We start from the raw sequence: 21063 nt of genomic DNA, 5'->3' as shown, positions 1-21063 counted from the left end.
ATTGACGTTTGCAACACAGGTTGACGTTCAAGATACGGATTGGCGATTGCAACACGGGTTGGCGTTCAAGATATGGATTGACGTTTGCAACACGGGTTGACGTTCAAGATACGGATTGGCTATTGCAACATGGATTCACGTTCATGGCATGGATTGACGTTTACAACGTGAATTAATGATTGCGACAAAGATGGATGATTTTGACATGGAATTGACTTTTATAACATGGTTGATGTTTGCTACATGCATTGATGTTTATGACATTGATGGATATTTACAACACGGATTCACGTTTACGACATGGACTGATGTTTACAACATGGATTGATGTTTGCTACACAGATTGATGTTTATTACATGGACTGATGTTTACAACATGGATTGACGTTTGCTACACAGATTGATATTTATTACATGGATTGATGTTTATTACATGACTGATGTTTACAACATGGATTGACGTTTGCTACACAGAATGATGTTTATTACATGGACTGATGTTTACAACATGGATTGACGTTTGCTACACAGACTAATGTTTATTACATGGACTGATGTTTACAACATGGATTGACGTTTGCTACACAGACTAATGTTTATTACATGGATTGATGTTTATTACATGGACTGATGTTTACAACATGGATTGACGTTTGCTACACAGATTGATGTTTATTACATGGACTGATGTTTACAACATGGATTGACGTTTGCTACACAGATTGATGCTTATTACATGGACTGATGTTTACAACATGGATTGACGTTTGCTACACAGATTAGTGTTTATTACATGGACTGATGTTTACAACATGGATTGACGTTTGCTACACAGATTGATGTTTATTACATGGACTGATGTTTACAACATGGATTGACGTTTGCTACACAGATTAGTGTTTATTACATGGATTGATGTTTATTACATGGACTGATGTTTACAACATGGATTGACGTTTGCTACACAGATTGATGTTTATTACATGGATTAATGTTTGCTACACAGATTAGTGTTTATTACATGGATTGATGTTTATTACATGGACTGATGTTTACAACATGGATTGACGTTTGCTACACAGATTGATGTTTATTACATGGATTGGTGTTTATTACATGGACTTATGTTTACAACATGGATTGACGTTTGCTACACAGATTGATGTTTACAACATGGATTGACGTTTACAACATGGATTGAGTGAGTGAGTGAGTGAGTTAATATTTAACGTCACATCGGCAATGTTTCAGCCATATCGTGACGGGAACATTTAATTCTGAAATGAAATATATGTATTGCATAAAAACCTGTCAACGAAGGATAGTAAAAACACTAGAACATCACAGATATGAATATAAAACCAACATGAAAAACTAAAACATTGTAATTAAAGAAGACAGTACATGATAAAACACGAGCTATAAAACACCAACAACCGAAGGTAGATCACCATACTAGGGACCATGGGGACTTACATTACCTTTGCTACCTGCATGGACCCTAGCTGGGTTTACACCATCCCTTCAGCTGCTGGCGATTGTACGAAATGCTAGCCAAATTTAAAATGACAAGAATGCTACGATTAAAAACCTGGTAGAATTAAATTTACTATCAATGTTTTTGGACTTACGTACCCTCTCAGGAGTACAATAATTTTACACTACTTCAACCCCCTTTGAGGGTACAGCCACTAACAATACAAGTTACCAATCTAAGCTACCAATATTTAACATACATCTATTTACAGAACATAGTACTCAAAATTCAACCAAAAAATCAATTTCCTTTAAAAAACCAATAACTAAATGAGAAGCAACAGTGATAAAAAGATCCTTGATGGTTCTGACATTGAAATATCTATCCCTTGTGATGGAGAATTCAACACAGTCAAGCAGGATATGGTGGACCGTGACTCTCTCATCACAAGGGATACAAAATGGATAATCCTCACCTTTTAACAGGTAGTTATGGGTAAATCTTGTATGGCCAATACGACATCGTCGGAGTATGACCTCTTCAAATCTGGACTGACAACCCAAGTGGGTATAACCAATGTAAGGTTTTATCTCATGTAATTTATTTATGCCCACTTGAGTGTCCCACTTCCTCTGCATCAGATCACGGATATAAGATCTAATGGTGGCTTTGTAATCACTGTAAGGAATAAGAAGTGGTGTCACAGATTTGTTGAGTGCTGCTTTAGCAGCGAGGTCAGCCAATGTGTTACCAGAGATTCCTACATGGCTGGGTAACCAACAGAAGACGATGTCGCACTGGCCAGTAGCAAGATTATTATACAATTCAATAATTTCAATTAAAAGTGGATGTTTACAGGAAATATTTTTAATCGCCTGTAGGCAAGAAAGAGAGTCTGAATAGATTATATATTGTTTACGTTTAGGGTGTCTATGAATATATTTGAGAGCTGTTAATACGGCGTTGGCTTCAGCTGTAAAAATAGAACTATTATCTGGTAATCTAGAAAATATAGTTCTAGATCCAATGACAGTGGCACAAGCCACTGCGCCACCGTCCTTGGACCCATCTGTAAATAAGGATTTATAATTGCTGTATTTATGCTTCATTTGATTATATTCTTGTTTATATTGTAATTCATTAGTTTCTGATTTTTTTAAATGATGTTAATGTTAAGTCCACTTGGGGCCTAACCAACTGCCAAGGAGGAGAAGAAAGAAGACGAGAGGGAGCTATGTTTTCCAGCTGAATGCCGGCTGAAGAAAGAAATGGTTTAATTCTATGCCCTAGAGGTGGAACCAGAGAAGATTTCTTGTTGTATAAATCTTCATAAAGGGGATTGAAGACACAATCAAATGCAGGGTTAGATTCATTAGAGTATAATTTAGTAATGTACTGTAAAGCTAATTTTATGCGGCGCTGCTCAAGAGATGATTCATCAGTCTCAACGTAGAGACTGTCGATAGGTGATGTTCTAAAAGACCCAAGACAAAGTCTTATACCTTGGTGATGGACAGAATCAAGAAGTATCAGGTTGCTTTTGCAAGCACCACCATATACGATGGAGCCATAATCGAGGTTTGAACGGACAAGTGATCGGTATAAATATAGGAGAGTTGCTTGATCACCTCCCCATTTTGAGTTGGATACCACTTTTAGTAAATCGAGTGCCTACAAGCATTTTGTTTTTAGTAACTTGATATGTGGCAAAAAGGTTAAGTGGGAATCGAAAATTAGACCCAAGAACTTGGCCTCCTTTACAACTTTGATGGGAGAACCATTTAAAAATAGTTCTGGGTCCTTATGCGGCTTATATTTTCTACAAAAGTGTATACAATTAGTTTTTGATTTGATTTTCAAGACACCATTTATTTATTTTGTTTTAACACAACTGCAATTGTCTTTCAATAGTATACATATTTTTTACCTCGACCAGACATATTAAAATCATCCACAAAAAGTGACCCATCGATTGAATCATTTAAAACCTTTGATAAACTGTTTATCTTGATACTAAAAAGTGTTACAGACAAAATACTGCCTTCTGGGACACCCTGATCCTGATTATAATGATCAGGCAGGGTTGAGCCCACTCGGACTTGAAATTGCCTGTCTTTTAAAAACTCTGATATGAAAAGAGGTAAACGATACCTTAAACCGAAGTCATGTAAATCCTTCAAAATGCCATGCTTCCAGGTGGTATCGTAGGCCTTCTCGAGACCAAAGAAAATCGATACTGCATGTTGTTTATTTACTAGAGCATTTTTAACAAAGGATTCTAGGCGTACCAGATGATCAATGGTACTACGATTTTTCCGGAAACCACATAGAATATTTGTGATAAGGTTACTGGTTTCAAGATGCCAAACTAATCTATTATTCACCATTCGTTCCATGGTTTTACAGACACAGCTAGTGAGAGATATTGGTCTGTAATTCGACGGATCTGTATAATCCCGGCCAGGCTTTGGTATTGGGACCACAATGGCATTACGCCAGGAAGGTGGGAAATTCCCTGATGTCCATATTGAATCAAAAATGTTTAGCAACGTTTCCAGACACAATTCGGGCAAATGCTTCAGGAGCTGATAGTGGATATCATCAGCCCCTGTTGCTGTATCATGCGCTTGCTCAAGGGCGGTATGTAGCCCATGTATTGACAATAATTCATTATAATCCTCACCGTTGTCTGAGTTAAAATTTAATCTTTTCTTCTCCTGTTGTTTCTGAAACTTTTGAAACTCAGGGACATAATTGGAAGAGGATGAATGCTTGGCGAGAGTTTCACCAAGTTTATTTGCAATGTCAGTTTTGGTAGTTAATAAATTATCACCATCCTTTAGGTGATGAACAGTAGATTTCGAACCTTTGCCCTTTATTCTTTGGATCATGTTCCACACCTTTGTCATTGGCGTGCGTGAATATATTTTACTAACGTAATTTCTCCGTGACTGACGCTTATTTTGTTTGAATGTCCGTCTAGCTTTGGCATTTAAAATTTTTACTTTATCTAGATTATGTACAGTGGGGTGTCGGCGAAAATACTTTTCAGCTTTCCTTCTACACTTTCTTGCCTGTTTACATTCATTATTGAACCACGGTTTACGAATGTGAGGAACTGCAGAGGACTTAGGAACAGACTGGTCAGCAATTTCATTTAACTGAGCAGAAAAGAACTCTATCGGGTCTGATATATTGATAAAATTTTCTGGTATTAATTTTTCCATACACAATGCTTCATACAAAGACCAATTGGCCTTATTAAAATTCCACCGTGATAAAGGTGGGTCATCGTCAGGTTTGATAGCTTTTAGGACAGTTGGGAAGTGGTCACTTCCGCAAAGGTCATTATGAACAGACCAGTCAAATTCGTTGTACACGTTTGAATCAGCGAGGGACAGATCAAGTACAGAATACGATCCTGTACCAGGATGTAAATAGGTGTTTGATTCGTCATTAAAAACACATAAGCTATTTTCAGATATAAAATCCTCAATAACCTTGCCTTTATTGCTTGTACTTGTACTTCCCCACAGAGGGTTGTGCGCATTCAAATCGCCCATGATAATACAGGGCTTTGGTAACTGATCATATAGATTCTGAAGATCAGTTTGTCGAAGAGCAAACGAGGGTGGAATGTACAAAGAGCATAGAGTGACCGCAATGCGCAAGCTGAGGCGAATAGCTACGGCTTGGAGATTTGTATTCAGGTGAACAGCGCTATGAATGATATTCTGTCTAACTAATATAGTTGAACCTCCAGTCTCTTTATCCCCAGGAGGAGAAAATGAATGATAAGAACAATATTGCCTTAAATCAAATGCATCAGTATGTTTGAGATACGTTTCTTGGAGACATAGTGCTGACGGTTTAAAGTCTTGAACCAACAGCTGTACTTCATTTAAGTTATTTTTAAGTCCTCTGCGATTCCATTGTAATAGATTAGGTGAATAACCCATTGTGGTTTAAATATCTGAGGAGCAGTAACAGGAGATACTGCTCTCCCTTTCTTTTTCGGTGAGTGACCACTTGGATGGCCACCAGCGCTCACACGGGTGGATACTTCAGTATCCATATCTTCAAGCAATCCGTATTTATTGTGAAGTAGCACAGTGTCTTTTAGTGCCTTCGGCAATCTATCTGACTGACTCTGCTTTTTCTTAATATCTACTTTGGCACACTTTGACATTTTGATTTGATGGGATTCTGTTTGTGTAGATGATGTTGTTCCTGTTGGTTTTAACGATGGCTGTTTTGAATCTGAGGCTGCTTTTTGAATCAGTACTGTTTCCGAAAGTGATGTTGGATGGTCCGATGTGACCCAAGTTAAATCAGTTTGACAAGGAACAGACGTGGTCACCTTTTTGGCTGCTGAAGCATAAGATCTCGGTTCAGCATTGTCAGGTATAAGTAGTCGTGCTTGTTGTCTGGCTTCAGAGTAACTGATTCGTTTCTCATATTTCAGTTTCTGCACACTGGCTTCATATTTCCACATGGGACAGTCTTTTGATGATGCCATGTGATCGCCTTTGCAATGTAAGCACTTAATGGTGTTAGTGCACATCTTCCCATCACGATCAGAGTCTCCACATCTGAAACAAGTCAGTTTATTCTTACAAGAATTTTGCCCATGACCAAACTTCTGTCAATTGAAACAACGTGTAGGGCGTGGAATAAAAAGATCCACAGGTATAGAGAAATAGAGAAACATCCAACCTTAATAGAACTTGGCAGCACTGGCGTGTCAAAAGTCAAAAGGTATGTATTTGACGGGAAAACACGGTCATCTTTACGATAAGTAAACCGCTTGGCATCAATGACACCTTGACTTCTAAGCTCTGATACGATTCCTTCAATAGATTCATCAGCGAGGCGTCGGTCTCTATCACGGATAAGACCCTTAGAGAAATTAAGGGTTTTATGTGCAGAACAGGTAATTGGAATGTCTGCTAATTTGGTTGAAGTCATAAGATTAATAGCTTGTGATTTCCTGGCACATTCAACCAAAAGACCTCCAGAGCGTAATTTTGTAACATCTTTCAAGACACCAGCTTTACCTTGTAGACCCTTTTCCAAAAGGCATGGTGAGTAGGAAGAAAGGGCACGCTCACCCTTTGCTTCCAGCACAAGAAAGCGTGGCCAAGTATCCCTTTCAGAATACAATAATTTGTGAACGATTTCATCTTCATCAGAATCAAGTTCAGAATCGGATTCTGAAAGTTGACGTTTTGGTTTTTTTGGATTGTGTTTACCCATGCTGAAATGTATATTGGTTCAGCAAACCTGTTCCCTGCCCGCCATGGAGCGCCAACAAGGGTGATGTCATACGTAAGCGGACTTCCAGCAAACTGACACGAAAGGGTTACAGGAATGGTATACTCCAGTTAATCCAGAAGAATAACCAGATTGGCCCATGAGCCACCGCCTTCTGGCACAGGACTCTAGGCAGTATAATATGAGGAATAATTGTAATTTCATAAAGCCAAGACCAAATAATATATTAAATTTGTGTAATAATAAATCACTATGCACAGGGCCTGGCATGACCAGGCGATTGGTAGAACCGGGCCCATTCTACCACCCGTCTAGGCGAAGTCAGGGCCAAAGTGGTGTGTTGGGCAAGAGGAACGCGGTTCCAGGAACCTATTGCCCTCAACCACCAGGATCCCCTCCTCCACCGACAAAGGGACGCAACCCACGGCAAACGGGTTGGTGGACCGAATATCCCCCCGGGTCCACAACGGGGGTGTTGGCGAGCTCTTGGCGTTACCCAGCACCCACCACGAGGAGGTGGCTCGCCACGGGTGCCTACAACATGGATTGATGTTTGCTACACAGATTGATATTTATTACATGGATTGATGTTTATTACATGGACTGATGTTTACAACATGGATTGACGTTTGCTACACAGATTGATGTTTATTACATGGATTGATGTTTACTACATGGATTGACGTTTATGATACAGATTCAAGTTTAAGATATATATATTGACGTTTACGATATGAATTGGCGTTTACAACATGAATTGACGTTTACAACATGAATTGGCGTTTACAACATGAATTGACCTTTATGAGAGTGACAGATGTTGATGACACAGGTCTGTGTTAAAGACGACATATACATGTAAGTTACAAAATGATTTCGGCATGCCAGGGATCAATGCAGGGAAAATTTCGAACCCCTTTCATGAGGAATCGTTTTGTGCTGTAGATGAATGAGTGTTCCAGTGACAATCGACTCCATATTACATGATGTCGTTAAACTGTTGTATTCCATAAAGTGAGTAAGATCTTACGACCCTAATAGCACTATTCCAGCAATATCATGGCAGGGGGCACCAGAAATGGGCTTCAAACACCGTACCCATGTGGGGAATCCGGGTCTGCAGCATGACGACCGGACGCCTTAACCACGGTCACTTCTATCACGACAATAGATTAACACATGGTGTGTCAATATGGAACGTAGTGAGATTATTGTAACGCCACAAGTCTTTCCTAAACAGTATGCGATGACGCATACTACACCTTTACGACTCTTACAAATTTAACATGGCGTTGACTTGACATGGACGCCACCATGAAATATTCGATCCAGAACCCAGGCTAATGCAAAATGACAAGCTGCCTCCTATTTTTATCGTGCTGACAAAAGATGTGGCAATTCCCCATGGTTCAGTGATCAAGTAGATAATCAACACGACATAACACCTGCAGGCCACACGTGTCGCCTGTCATGGAGTACTTCACAAAGCAAATATTCTTTCACGAATAATGCTGAATTTAGAATCGATTTGTAAAAACCAACTCACTTTTGTAATTTACGTTTTATTTCTGAGTGAAACAGAGACCAGAAAGCGAGTGTGCGTTTCAAATAAAATTATTTATGCTACACTGAAATAAGATGTACGTCAAAAGAAATGGCGTCAAATGGCACAATATGTTTGGCACGGGGCTGTATATGACGCTCGTTTTCTGACAAGTTTCCTCAGACAGCAGTGCATCTCCGAACCTGTCTTCTATCAAGCACGCTTTGGATGAAAGGAGGCCTTCTTCAATCGATTATTTTCGTCGTGTTCCAGCTTACAACAACGCCAATAGTGACCACACACGATACTGTCAAGTAGTGAAGTGACTTATAGCACCACATCTCTTCAGAGCGTGTCACGATAATTAGCGTAAAATCACATGGAAAATGCGAAAAAGTGGAAAATCACGTGCTGTCATTGCTGGTGGCAAACGGGGATGAAAACCGCACAGCCACCATGTCAAACATCCACCCCCCCACTAAACAAACAAACCCCCACCCCCATCCCCACCCCCAAAAAACAAACAAACAACAAAACCAAAAAAGAACAAACCCTCACCCCCAAAAAACAAAACAAACAAACAAAAAACCAAAGACAGAAAAAAAACCCAAAAACAATACAAAACAAACAAAACAAAGACTACGGATCACCAGTCCACATCGTTGCACCTCAAGAAACTCAAGAAAAGGCTCTCACAGTTACGTCATACGTAGGGCATACTTTGGGTCAGCGGGTGAGCACCTTCACAGTAACCAGAATTACAATCACCTCATTCTGGTGCAAAGTTTCTTTTGCAGTTCAGTTATTATAAATCATATAATCTATTTTGCATTATCAAATCACATCTAACAAGTTGAAATAAAATAATGCACAGTTGCTTTATTCTTCTAGTATAATACCAATTAATAAGGTGTGAGACGACTCATCTGTGAATGAAGTACACCTATCCGGTTTATCCACCACGTTGGTGGACATCTTGACAGTGTGATGTTGATGTGTCTAAAAGCCAGGCATTCCGCCAATGTCTTGTTGAAAGTTCGCGATAGATTCATAGTTTACAAGAGCAAAAGGTGGTGCACTGTACGTCTGGAGATATTGTCAGCTCCAATTACGGATCGGTCCACCCTACAAGCTTCACAGCATCTATCTCTACAGCTCCTCCCGCGTAAAGAGGGTCCACCCACACCCGGATGACGTCAGACGTGTAGCTTGGCAACTGTAACAGAAATGACATTCTTTATACACAGAACGGGGAGCGGGGAAGGTTGTTCTTTATACACAGGCCGGCAGGGATTTTAGACGTGACAGTGAATTAGTAGAAGGTTTTCACACCGCCTTAAGCGGTTCTCCTGCTATAGGGTAATAGTTAAGCTCACCCTGATATTTTCCTTACACCAAATGGGAAATAGGAAAAGACATGTCAGGCCCACTCTGGCCCTAAATGCTTGGACACTGAAATGCCATCTAACAGAACAGCCAACTAAACAACCCCGGTGTATTGAGCTCATGTTACGTTTGCCCAAAGGGTGACCAAATCCAGCCTGACAGATTCTCCTCCATAGACAACATTTGGTAGAATGTTCACGGGAGTGTAAGTTGAGTTCGTATACGTACAAATCTAACATGACATATGGAGGGGTTTTCGTCCGACCAATGGACCTGCTTCAGGTCCTCAGATTTCAGTGTCGTCTGGTCAAGTCATGAGTGACATTTATGGGGGTCACTCAACTAGGGACGCTCAATGACGCTTCACGCTTTCATTCCAGCTGCTTTGAGATGATCTGACTATTGTGGTACTGATGGGTCCCACTGGGTAACCACAGTTATTTCAGACTGAAGGGTTCTAGGAGTGCATGTCGTAGCAGTTGTTTGTCTTCACGTGGTGTAGTGACTTTGGACTTCCGGTCTGCTCATTTGTCCGGACTAAACTAATAACGGTGTAATGGTCGACAGTTGCCTTACTCCTGTGGTATGCATATCAATGACCGTATTCCTCGTGTAGACTGACAATCGTCTCTGTGTCAAGGCAAAAATGCACGTGCATTGTCATTGTTTCGAAATGCGCACAAATTCCTCGTCCAATCATTAGCAACTGTGTTTTGACGACATGACTTTCGTATCCCATACAGAATCTGAAACCAATTTTTTTAACACTGGTTACGAACCAGGTATGACTAACATATAAAAAGTCAACAAATAATGAAAACTAAGACGGAACATATCTGTCAAAATGTTGGGTAGGGCGACGTTTATGTTGCGGTTCAGTATCCTTGAATGGTCGTTTCTGCCAACGTCACATATCCACAAACAGTTGAGTTATACTGCTTTGTGTGATCCTCGAGAGTAGCATGATGCACGTGCATGCCACAAGCGACACGAGCGTCATTGTCACGCATCACTGGTGCACAAATTCTGCTCCTCCCAGAGAGAGAAAGAGAGAGAGAAGAAGAAGAAGAAGAAGGGAATGCATGCTCACACTTATCATAACAAGTTTGGTGATTTGGCTTGAACTGATACGATTTAAACGTTTCGCTTTATACACCGTAGTAAACTGCCCGTCAGGTGTGCGAATGTCCACCATCGACATTGCGCCTGCGCGGTACGTCTCGTACACGTGCAATTCCGAGATAAAGAGTTTCATGGCGTACTTCAACTGGAAGACAAAAGTTTCACTTCAATGAATTCATTAATGTGACTGATCATATTTAACTATTTTATTGTCCACTGATTAGAAGATGTAAATTATTTCTAATTAAATAAGTAAAAAAGATATATCTTGGAATGAAAGGTGTCTCTTTCTACGAAATCAAAATGCTTCTACATTTGTAACATACAATCTCTTTTTCAGTGAAATGTCTTGTTGATTTCATTATTTTTTTCTGCGCTTGGGAGCATTGTCACATTATTTGAAATATTTTCTTTAAAAATGGCAGGGTTAGGCTTTCCAATAAAATGAATTCCCCCAAAATACTAGAAAACGCAAAATATTTTCCTCAGCTAACATCTTTAAAGCTCATTCAACAAAAATGTGAACACTAACCACATTCCAGAATGAAATGCAATATTCTTTTCGCCATTGCACATTGTTTCTTATGTATTTAAAACAAACTTCTGACGGGACATAAAGATCAGAACGACTGTGACGAGATGAACGTATTTATCGCTGTCTGTAGGATGAGACATGGGAAAAGCAAGAAGAACACGTGAAACACGCAAATATACGTGCAAGGGGCGTAACGTGTCTTTGTGCAAACGCCCAAAGTTGAGCGATTCGTGTGTTTGGACGAGCTGTTCGAGAACTTCACCTCCTTTTGGGCGTTCCCTGTGTTTAAGATTACACTTCATATGATTCCGTTCTTCGGGACTGACTTTACACATTCAGATTTTACTGAATCTTGTGTTAAAACCGATGAACGTTAACACTACTTACCTCAACATACTGGTCATCGTTTGTGACGGACTGTCCCCAGGCTTTAACGTTGTGTCCGTAGTCAGGGTACACGTCAGGCTCTCCGATCACCTGGCTAGCGGCGCTGAGAAACAGGACATGTTTCTTGAAGTAGTAAGTAGCAGGTGAAGCGATGGGGTAGCCCAGTGGTGAAAGCCGAAGACCCAGGTTCAATTCTCCACATGGGTACAATATGTACCATTTCATATGTACAATGTGTCCGCCGCGTGACGTAAAACTGAACTCCGACACTAATACAGAGTTAGATCCATGTGAAAATTGAGTCAAATATATAACTCCAATGATATCTTGCTCATGTGTATGTGAATCACCATCAAACAAAAAAACCCAAAAACAGTGCTCTCCAAGACTGAGTGACTGATTTTGGCTTTATGCCTCTTTTAGCATGACGCTAAATACCGGCAGTACCGGAAATACGGGAAATACCGGAAATGGACTTGGCACATTGTACCCATGTGGGATTCGAAAATAGGTCTTCAGCTTAACAAGCGAAAGCACAGTGTAGACAAATTTTGATTATGTCCGACGTGGAGGCTTGGCATTGTATGGAAGATATATATGAAAAATAGACAATTACAATTCATCAGTTCACAGAAACTGCATACAACAAATTTCAATACTTGCATAATTTGTTTGTAACTTCCATACTATATCGAATTAAAATCAAACATATTCAAACAGATGAAAACTGGAGCTCCAGTCAATGGACAATACAATGCGAGCATGTACCATACAATGAGAATGAAGGGTCGCTAGAGTGTATTTACTTGTCGTTGTTGGTCATCTGTGAAGAGTACGTCAGTACCTCCGCCACCCACAGCTCCACCTCTGTAACAGATATAGCAAAAAGCAGTTTAAGTAAACTTAGTCTCAGTATTATTCGTTACACTCCTGTACTGAGTCGAAGACGTACTAGTACCAGTAGAAGGTTGCGTCACGTAACCTTTGCGATTGACCAATCAGAGCATAGCTTACCAAATCGCAAGAGCTGACATTCGCAAATACCCTTTGAACTTTTACCGAAGAGGTTTGTACCCGAACGATGCCGAATGCTATTTTCCAAACGATCGCTTCTGTGTGAGCACACCGCAAACAGTCGTGAGTAAACAGTCGCTGAAAACAGCGTTCCGTCAATATTCAAGGATATGTCAGCATGTGGAAATATTGGCTAATGGTAACCATGTCGGTAGAAAGCCCTAAGCGTATATACGGCTGGTCAGATATCTGTACTTTACGAAGATTTTAGTTTGCTGAGCTGTCAGTGTGAGTGACCATCCTGAATCTGATTGGTCAAAGCCGTTCGGCCGTTTCGCATTTGACTGGACAGGGGTTTGAGTGAGTGAGTGAGTGAGTGAGTGAGTGAGTTTTACACCCCACTCAACAATATTCCGGCTATATGACGGCGGTCTGTAAATAATCAGGTCTGGACCAGGCAGTTCAGTGATCAACAGTATGAGCATCGATCTGCGCAGACTCAGTGAAGGAACGTAACGAATAATAAGTTTGCTTAGACTGAGCAATAAGTAAAGCACATTGTCTAGCGCTATCACCAGAAGATGCATAAGATAAATAATCAGAGCTCCAGATATTTTTTCAAGCAATAGGTATTTACTCTCAGGTATGTATATTTATGAATAATTTTAGGAGTAACTAGTATACTCAAACTAGTTATAAAGAATTGGATGCGTCTACACAGAGGTTTTTATTATCTTTATTGGGTAATTAACAGTTCTCAATATATACTCACAGCCAAAAGAAACGAGAAATGCATCAATATCTACTGTGACGTTATGCCGCAGTGTTAAATAGGTTTCTGATTTGTAACTGATTTCGTTAATACTCTTTTTCACGGCGAAAAAAATGTTTATCACATACGCAGCATACATGACGTCACACATCACTAAATTGTGAACTAAATGGTTTTCATTGTGTCCTGCAGAGACAGGCCGTGAAGTTAGAATTGCATTCTCTGCATGATGTCCATGCCCTTACGATGCCTCTTAAGGAACGGATACTGCTTAACGTCTGCTATCGCATTTTCATGTAACAGTGAACATGTCACGTTTAAGCGCTAACGAACGTCAGAGAGCAATGGGGAATATTGAATATTTCATTCGACGTCTCAATAACAGCGTTATGTGGTTTCCCTATTGATTGACTGGATTTAATGTTACATGGAAATAAGCACACTAAATACTTTCTTTCGAGTTGTCTCTTGAGCAATTACGATTAGTAGAAAAAATGTCATGTTTTCACTCATTGTCAATGTCATCATTTCACACAATATGCGTTTCTTTAGGCGGTGAGTATATGAATATACGTGCTTCTCAACATACCTAAGTTTTTAGCAATTTTGATGTTGCCAAACTGATGGCAGCCATTTCTAAAAATCCAACATGGAAGTCACGTGACTGCTGCAGTGAACTCGGGACAGCGGCTGCGACTTTAATAGTATATGTATATATTAGACATCGCTATGTCACGACAACGAATTATCATACGAAGTCAGTTTAGTTGACTGAGTAAAGTACACAAGGTATTATAGACCTACCGGGTTTAAAGTGATTCGTACGCGTTTTCTTGTACTCCCAGATTTTCTCATTAATTGAAAATACGCAAATACCCGTCTGATCTGGAGCTCTGACTGTCTATACGGATCGCACTGATGTTGAATGACTGCGTGCATTGACATTTGAGTTTCTGATGATATGCATCAATGAATATTTTGGTTTTCAATTAAACAGCAATGAGGATAGCATGGTAAAAATATTGTGGATATTTTTCTTTGACAAAGTAAACAGATTTTAATTTCCAGAGAGAGAATGGATCACGGCAGATAAGTTTCTTACTTTGTGATGTAGCCGCCGTGGTCGTCGTTAGTGTAGTTGGTGTCGTCGTCGTCGTCGTCGTCGTCGTCGTAGTAGTAGTAGTAGTAGTATTAGTAGTACTAGGAGTAGTAGTGGTGGTAGTGGTTGTACTTGTAGTAGTGGTGGTAGTAGTTGTACTAGGAGTAGTAGTGGTAGTAGTAGTTGTACTAGTAGTAGTAGTAGCAGTAGTTGTAGTCATTGTGGAAATAGTTGTGGCAGCAACAGTAGTCGTAGTTGATGAAGTTGGCGGTGAAGTTGTTGGTTCAGTCGTGGTGGTGGTCCAAGTAGTTTCGGTTGATGTACTTGCATGCGTGGATGCTGCTGGGGTAGTCATGGCTGTTACAGTTGCTGCAGTTACCATCAGTATTGTAGAAGGTGCATTGGTTGCAGTTGTCACAACGGTTGGAGATGTCGCATGCGTGGATGCTGCTGGGGTAGTCATGGCTGTTACAGTTGGTGCAGTTACCATCAGTATTGTAGAAGGTGCATTGGTTGCAGTTGTCACAACGGTTGGAGATGTCGCATGCGTGGATGCTGCTGGGGTAGTCATGGCTGTTACAGTTGGTGCAGTTACCATCAGTGTTGTAGAAGGTGCATTGGTTGCAGTTGTCACAACGGTTGGAGATGTCGCATGCGTGGATGCTGCTGGGGTAGTCATGGCTGTTACAGTTGGTGCAGTTACCATCAGTGTTGTAGAAGGTGCATTGGTTGCAGTTGTCACAACTGTTGGAACAGAGATGTTGTCGCAGCAATTGTGGTTATTGTAAACAATCATTGCTTTCCAATCAACGCTTATTCTTAAATCATTGTGCGATCATTCGTTGAACAATGTATTTTTAGCTATTAGGTTGGACTACGGAAAACTAATCAGAACACAACTCTCTGTATCCTCTTAGTTGTGAACATTTGCCGACCTAAGAGGCGATAATATATACTGTAAAACATGAAATTAATGCGAGCATTTTATTAATGCGAAAAATGCGTCTGTACACGTGTCGCATTATTAAAATGACGCATTTCAGTCTGCGGATGTACTTTTGAGAACTTAATAAACGTCAGAAAACGAAAATCTCTTCTTGTCTTTATTTTTTTCAGGTTAGCATTCATAAAAAAATACAGAATAAAACAACAATTTTGATATCTTGTTTTACATTAATTTACAATCGACTGACACTACTTAATACCCATTGAAATTATTCATCGGGAATGACACAACACACTACACATGGTAATACAAAAGAAGGTTAGGCTCAGGGAAGGCTGAGTGGTGGTAGTAGATGTCAGTGCCAGGTAACAGGTATATCTTACTATGGTGGTAGTGGATGTCAGTATCATGTATATCTTACCTTGGTGGTAGAGGATGTCAGTGTCAGGTATATCTTACCTTGGTGATAGTAGATGTCAGTGTCAGGGATATCTTACCATGGTGGTGGTAGATGTCAGTGTCAGGGATATCTTACCTCAGTGGTAGTGGATATCTGTGTCAGGTGTCAGGTATATCTTACCTTGGTGGTAGTGGATGTCAGTGTCAGGGATATCTTACCTTGGTGGTAGTGGATGTCAGTGTCAGGTATATCTTATCTTGGTGTTAGTGGATGTCAGTGTCAGGTATATCTTACCTTGGTGGTAGTGGATGTCAGTGTCAGGTGTCAGGTATATCTTACTTTGGTGGTAGTGGATGTCAGTGTCAGGTATGTCTTACCTTGGTGGTAGTGGATGTCAATGTCAGGTATATCTTACCTTGGTGGTAGTGGATGTCAGTGTCAGGTGTCAGGTATATCTTACCTTGGTGTTAGTAGATGTCAGTGTCAGGTATATCTTACCTTGGTGTTAGTGGATATCTGTGCCAGGTTAGTCTTACCTTGGTGGTAGTAGATGTCAGTGTCAGGTACATCTTACCTTGGTGGTAGTGGGTGTCAGTGTCAGGTACATCTTACCTTGACGGTAGTAGATGTCAGTGTCCGGTGTAGTGACCACTGTCAGTTTCTGTGGTGGCTGATTGTGGAGGACACACTCCCCTGAGTCTGAATACGCCACGGACAGACAACCTTCCTCGTGATGACACAGGACAGAACACTCTGCCCGACTGGGAGACGTCCTGTTCCTTACAATGTAATCTGTGGCGGCTTTTCCACTAAATACGAGGTCATATACCTCGTCCACACACATGCTACTTCCCTGGGTACTTACTAGCACACAATCTAACGTGATCAGTACACAGAGAATACAACTGACACCCAAAGACATGTTTCGAAGAACGAAATGTCTCCTCGCAAACTAGTTTCTCCAAACTGCAAAACACTTTAACATCGCCGTTGTCGTGTTTGATCTGGATAACGCATTCACCGTCGTGTTCACAGTTGACTTGAAAATATCTTTTCACACGTTTTCCTCCATTGTATGATTGGATCACGCACGGCAGCTTCCAATTTCAGAATTGTTTCAGCAACGCGTAATGTCATCAGGTGTCCATCAGGTGTCCATAAGGTGGTAAAGTGTCAAAGCGACCTTTGTCTTGTTGCACCTTGATAGATACGAGAAAATCAACCTTTAAATATTCAGAACAGAACGATCCATTGAACTACTTCATTACGACATTACTCTAGAGAATATCAACGTTTCTAAATACACAGATTAAAACTACACGATTGAATGAACATTTATACTCAATGAAGATATGATAAGCAAAGTGAACACACCTGCAAAGAAGAATGTTTTGAGCGATGCCAACGCATCAGATTATATATGAAGGTTTAATTTTCTAGGTACATCACCATGTCAATCCATTTAGCCTAATGCAGGGCTCGATATAAGATATCTGATCCTACTTGCACCAAGCGCAATCTAACATAAAAACCTCTTTGTACCAGTCACATTCCACTTTTGTTGCAATATGTAATGAAACAAATATACTATTGAATCTTTTATTAACAATAAATAATTATAATGTAGTTTTGTATAGCGCTAGATTCCATAAGAACATATGCTCAAAGGGTAACATGAAATAAACTAGAACACATTATAAAAGACAGGATATTTGACGGAAAGTGTGAACACTAGTGAGTCAGATTGAGATTTAAGCATAGTAGATGGTAAATAGATGAGTTTTCAGCTGCAATTTAAACTTGTCAAAAGATTTGATTGCTCTCAGTTCTTAGGGAATCTTGTAGGTGTGTTAATGAGAAGTGTAACTACTAAAAGAATTGATTTGTACAGGTAATAAAGCACAAAATCGAGCCAAGTAATGTCAATTTACAAACTGACAAGAATGAAAGAGATTGTTATGAGACAGAGAAGCGTTTTTAGAAACTCCAAACAGGGCTTTAGTGGTTATTGAAATTTCATTCGCTTGAGCTAGGTTGTTCAATTTACCTGGTGGTGTAGCTTTGTCTGCTGTTCTTTCCTTTATTATCATTATGCACTGTGCATTGAGTAATATGATCATAATATGTGTTTGTTACAAGATGTGGCAGTCTTGCTGTGGCGGTGTTGGTGCGTCAATCTTGGTGTAGCAGTCTTGTTGTGGAAGTCTTGCTGTAGCAGTCTTGCTGTGGCAGTCTTGCTGTGGCAGCCTTGCTGTAACAGTTTTGATGTGCCGTTCTTGCTGTATCAGTCTTGTTGTGGCAGTCTTGCTTCAAGACGGAAAGGTGTCACAGTAATAGGCACGATCCTGAAACGCAAGTAAGAGTGGATTTAGCTCCCTGCATCTAATGTACGAGGGTTGGCTGAAAAGTTCTCAGCCTCAGTGGTATTTCCCCACCAGGTAGAGACAGGTGTTTGCCACCAATGAGGACAATCATTTAGTGAATCATAGACACAAGAACTACAAACGTACTAATAGTTTTATCTCAACTACAGCTCTTTTGGTATATCTACCCTCTGAAATCATCAGAAATGGACAAAACTGAATACAGGGCAGTCATCAAGTACTTGCAAAAGAAAGGGATGTCCCCAACACAGATACATGCTGACATGATGCACCTTCATTTTCCACAGTAAAGAAGTGGGCTGCAGAATTTAAGCGTGGCAGACAAAGCCTTGATGATGACCCACGCTCAGGAAGGCCTTCAACAGCAACCACTCCAGAAAACATCACGCGAGTGCTCGATATGTTGGGGATGATCGACGATTGACTACTCGACATATTGCTAGTGTAGTGGGCATCTCTCATGAGAGGGTTGAGCATATTATCACCAACGAATTAGGAATGACTAAAGTTTCTGCAAGATGGGTGCCAAAGCTCTTGACAGCAGAACAGAAACGTGTCAGGTTCCAGACGTTCCTTGACAATTTGCGTCGTTTTGAAGCAGATCCCGATGATTTTGTGGCACGATTTGGAACCATGGATGAGACCTGCATACATCACTTTCAACCAGAAACAAAACTACAGTCAAAACAGTGGAAGCATCCTGATTCACCAGCTCCGAAGAAAGCCAAGTCTGTTCCTTCAGCTGGAAAGGTGATGGCATCAGTCTTTTGGGATTCCAGGGGTATTCTGCTCATTGATTATCTTGAAAAAGGTCAAACTATCAACGGCAGATACTATGCTGATCTACTGAACCAGTTTCGAGAAGCAATCAAAGCCAAACGACGAGGGATGATCGCTAAAGGTGTCCTCTTCCACCAAGACAATGCGCCTGTTCACAAATCGGTGGTGGCCATGTCAACAATCCGCGATTGTGGCTTTGAACTCATTGACCATCCTCCTTATTCACCTGATTTGGCTCCTTCTGACTTCCACCTGTTCCCCAAAATGAAAAAGGAACTCGCCGGTCGCCATTTTGCAAGTAATGATGACGTTATTTCCGCTGTGACTGATTTTTTTAGGGTAGCCGAAGAAGATTTCTTCCTGACCGGGATTCGGGCCTTGCAGCATCTCTGGCAAAAGTGTGTGAACTCGGAAGGGGACTATGTAGAAAAATAAATTACAAACGTGGACTTTGTAACTTATTTTCACAGTGAGGCTTAGAACTTTTCAGCCAACCCTCGTATCTGTAAGATGGTTTCGAAAATGTGTCCGAACCATGAGAGTTGTCCTTATTGAGACAAAACATGTAAATGTTGGTAAGTAAATGGCGAGGGTGCTAAAGGAGAATCCAGAATGTGTTGGTTTTTTCTAGACTTGTGGGTTTGTCAGAGAACTGTATATTGTTCGCTGTCACGCATGTGAGTCACGATTGTCAAAACAGGTGTCACGTGTGTGCGGTCAAGTCTATCATAATTAGTGTCACATACGTAGAGTCACGTCTACCAAAACAGGTGTCACGTTTGTGCAGTCACGTCTGTCAAAATCTTTGCCCCGACTGGAATGAACTAGGAACAGATGACGGTGTAGCTGACAACCAATATCCCGGCGGGTATGAACTAGGAACAGATGACGGTGTAGCTTACAACCAATATCCCGACGGGTATGAACTAGGTACAGATGACGGTGTAGCTTACAACCAATAATCCCGACGGTTATGAACTAGGAACAGATGACGGTGTAGCTTACAACCAATATCCCGACGGGTATGAACTAGGTACAGATGACGGTGTAGCTGACAACCAATATCCTGACGGGTATGAACTAGGTACAGATGACGGTACAGCTTACAACCAATATCTCAATGGGTATGAACTAGGTACAGATGACGGTAGAGCTTACAACCAATATCCCGATGGGTATGAACTAGGTACAGATGACGGTAGAGCTTACAACCAATATCCCGATGGGTATGAACTAGGTACAGATGACGGTACAGCTGACAACCAATATCCCGATGGGTATGAACTAGGTACAGATGACGGTAGAGCTTACAACCAATATCCCGATGGGTATGAACTAGGTACAGATGACGGTACAGCTGACAACCAATATCCCGATGGGTATGAACTAGGTACAGATGACGGTGTAGCTTACAACCAATATCCCGATGGGTATGAACTAGGTACAGATGACGGTGTAGCTTACAACCAATATCCCGATGGGTATGAACTAGGTACAGATGACGGTGTAGCTGACAACCAATATCCCGATGGGTATGAACTAGGTAAAGATGACGGTGTAGCTTACAACCAATATCCCGAAGGGTGTGGGGTAACAGCAAAAGAAGGAAATGTGTATGAATTGAGATTTAGAAACGATGTGTACTAATTAAATTGGGTGAAAGACTAATTTGAGACAAAAAGTAATGTGGCCAGATTATGATATATATCACGATGAACCTTGATCAAAGCTTGTTATAAGAAGGGTTCTAACAAATAACGTGAGTGAGTGGGTTTAGTTTTACGCCGTTTTTAAGCAATATTTCATCAATATCATGGCGGGGAACACCAGAAATGGGCTTCACATATTGTACTCATGTATAGAATCGAACCCGGGCCTTCGCCGTGACTAGCGAATGCTTTAACCACTAGACTTCCCCACCAATGGAAAGTGAGTGATACCAAA

At 40.7% G+C, this 21063-nt stretch overlaps 1 protein-coding gene and 1 pseudogene across 1 annotated transcript; one reads left to right on the top strand and one right to left on the bottom strand.

Moving 5' to 3' along the window:
• Positions 1-21063, top strand: part of LOC137255257 (uncharacterized) — a 285609-nt pseudogene that overhangs the window by 133053 nt on the left and 131493 nt on the right.
• LOC137256376 (transcription initiation factor TFIID subunit 12-like) lies at positions 9314-16945 on the bottom strand. Its single transcript, XM_067794206.1, has 6 exons — positions 16568-16945; positions 14613-15353; positions 12531-12591; positions 11725-11827; positions 10771-10947; positions 9314-9510 (listed from the first exon to the last, which is right to left on the bottom strand). The coding sequence occupies exons 1-6, from the start codon at positions 16875-16877 to the stop codon at positions 9403-9405; spliced, it is 1500 nt and encodes a 499-aa protein (XP_067650307.1). The 5' UTR covers positions 16878-16945; the 3' UTR covers positions 9314-9402.

Source organism: Haliotis asinina, chromosome 11, assembly GCF_037392515.1.
Source record: "Haliotis asinina isolate JCU_RB_2024 chromosome 11, JCU_Hal_asi_v2, whole genome shotgun sequence".
Lineage (NCBI taxonomy): Eukaryota > Metazoa > Mollusca > Gastropoda > Lepetellida > Haliotidae > Haliotis > Haliotis asinina.
Note: the sequence above shows the minus strand (reverse complement) of the source record. Positions and strands in the feature narration are given on the sequence as shown.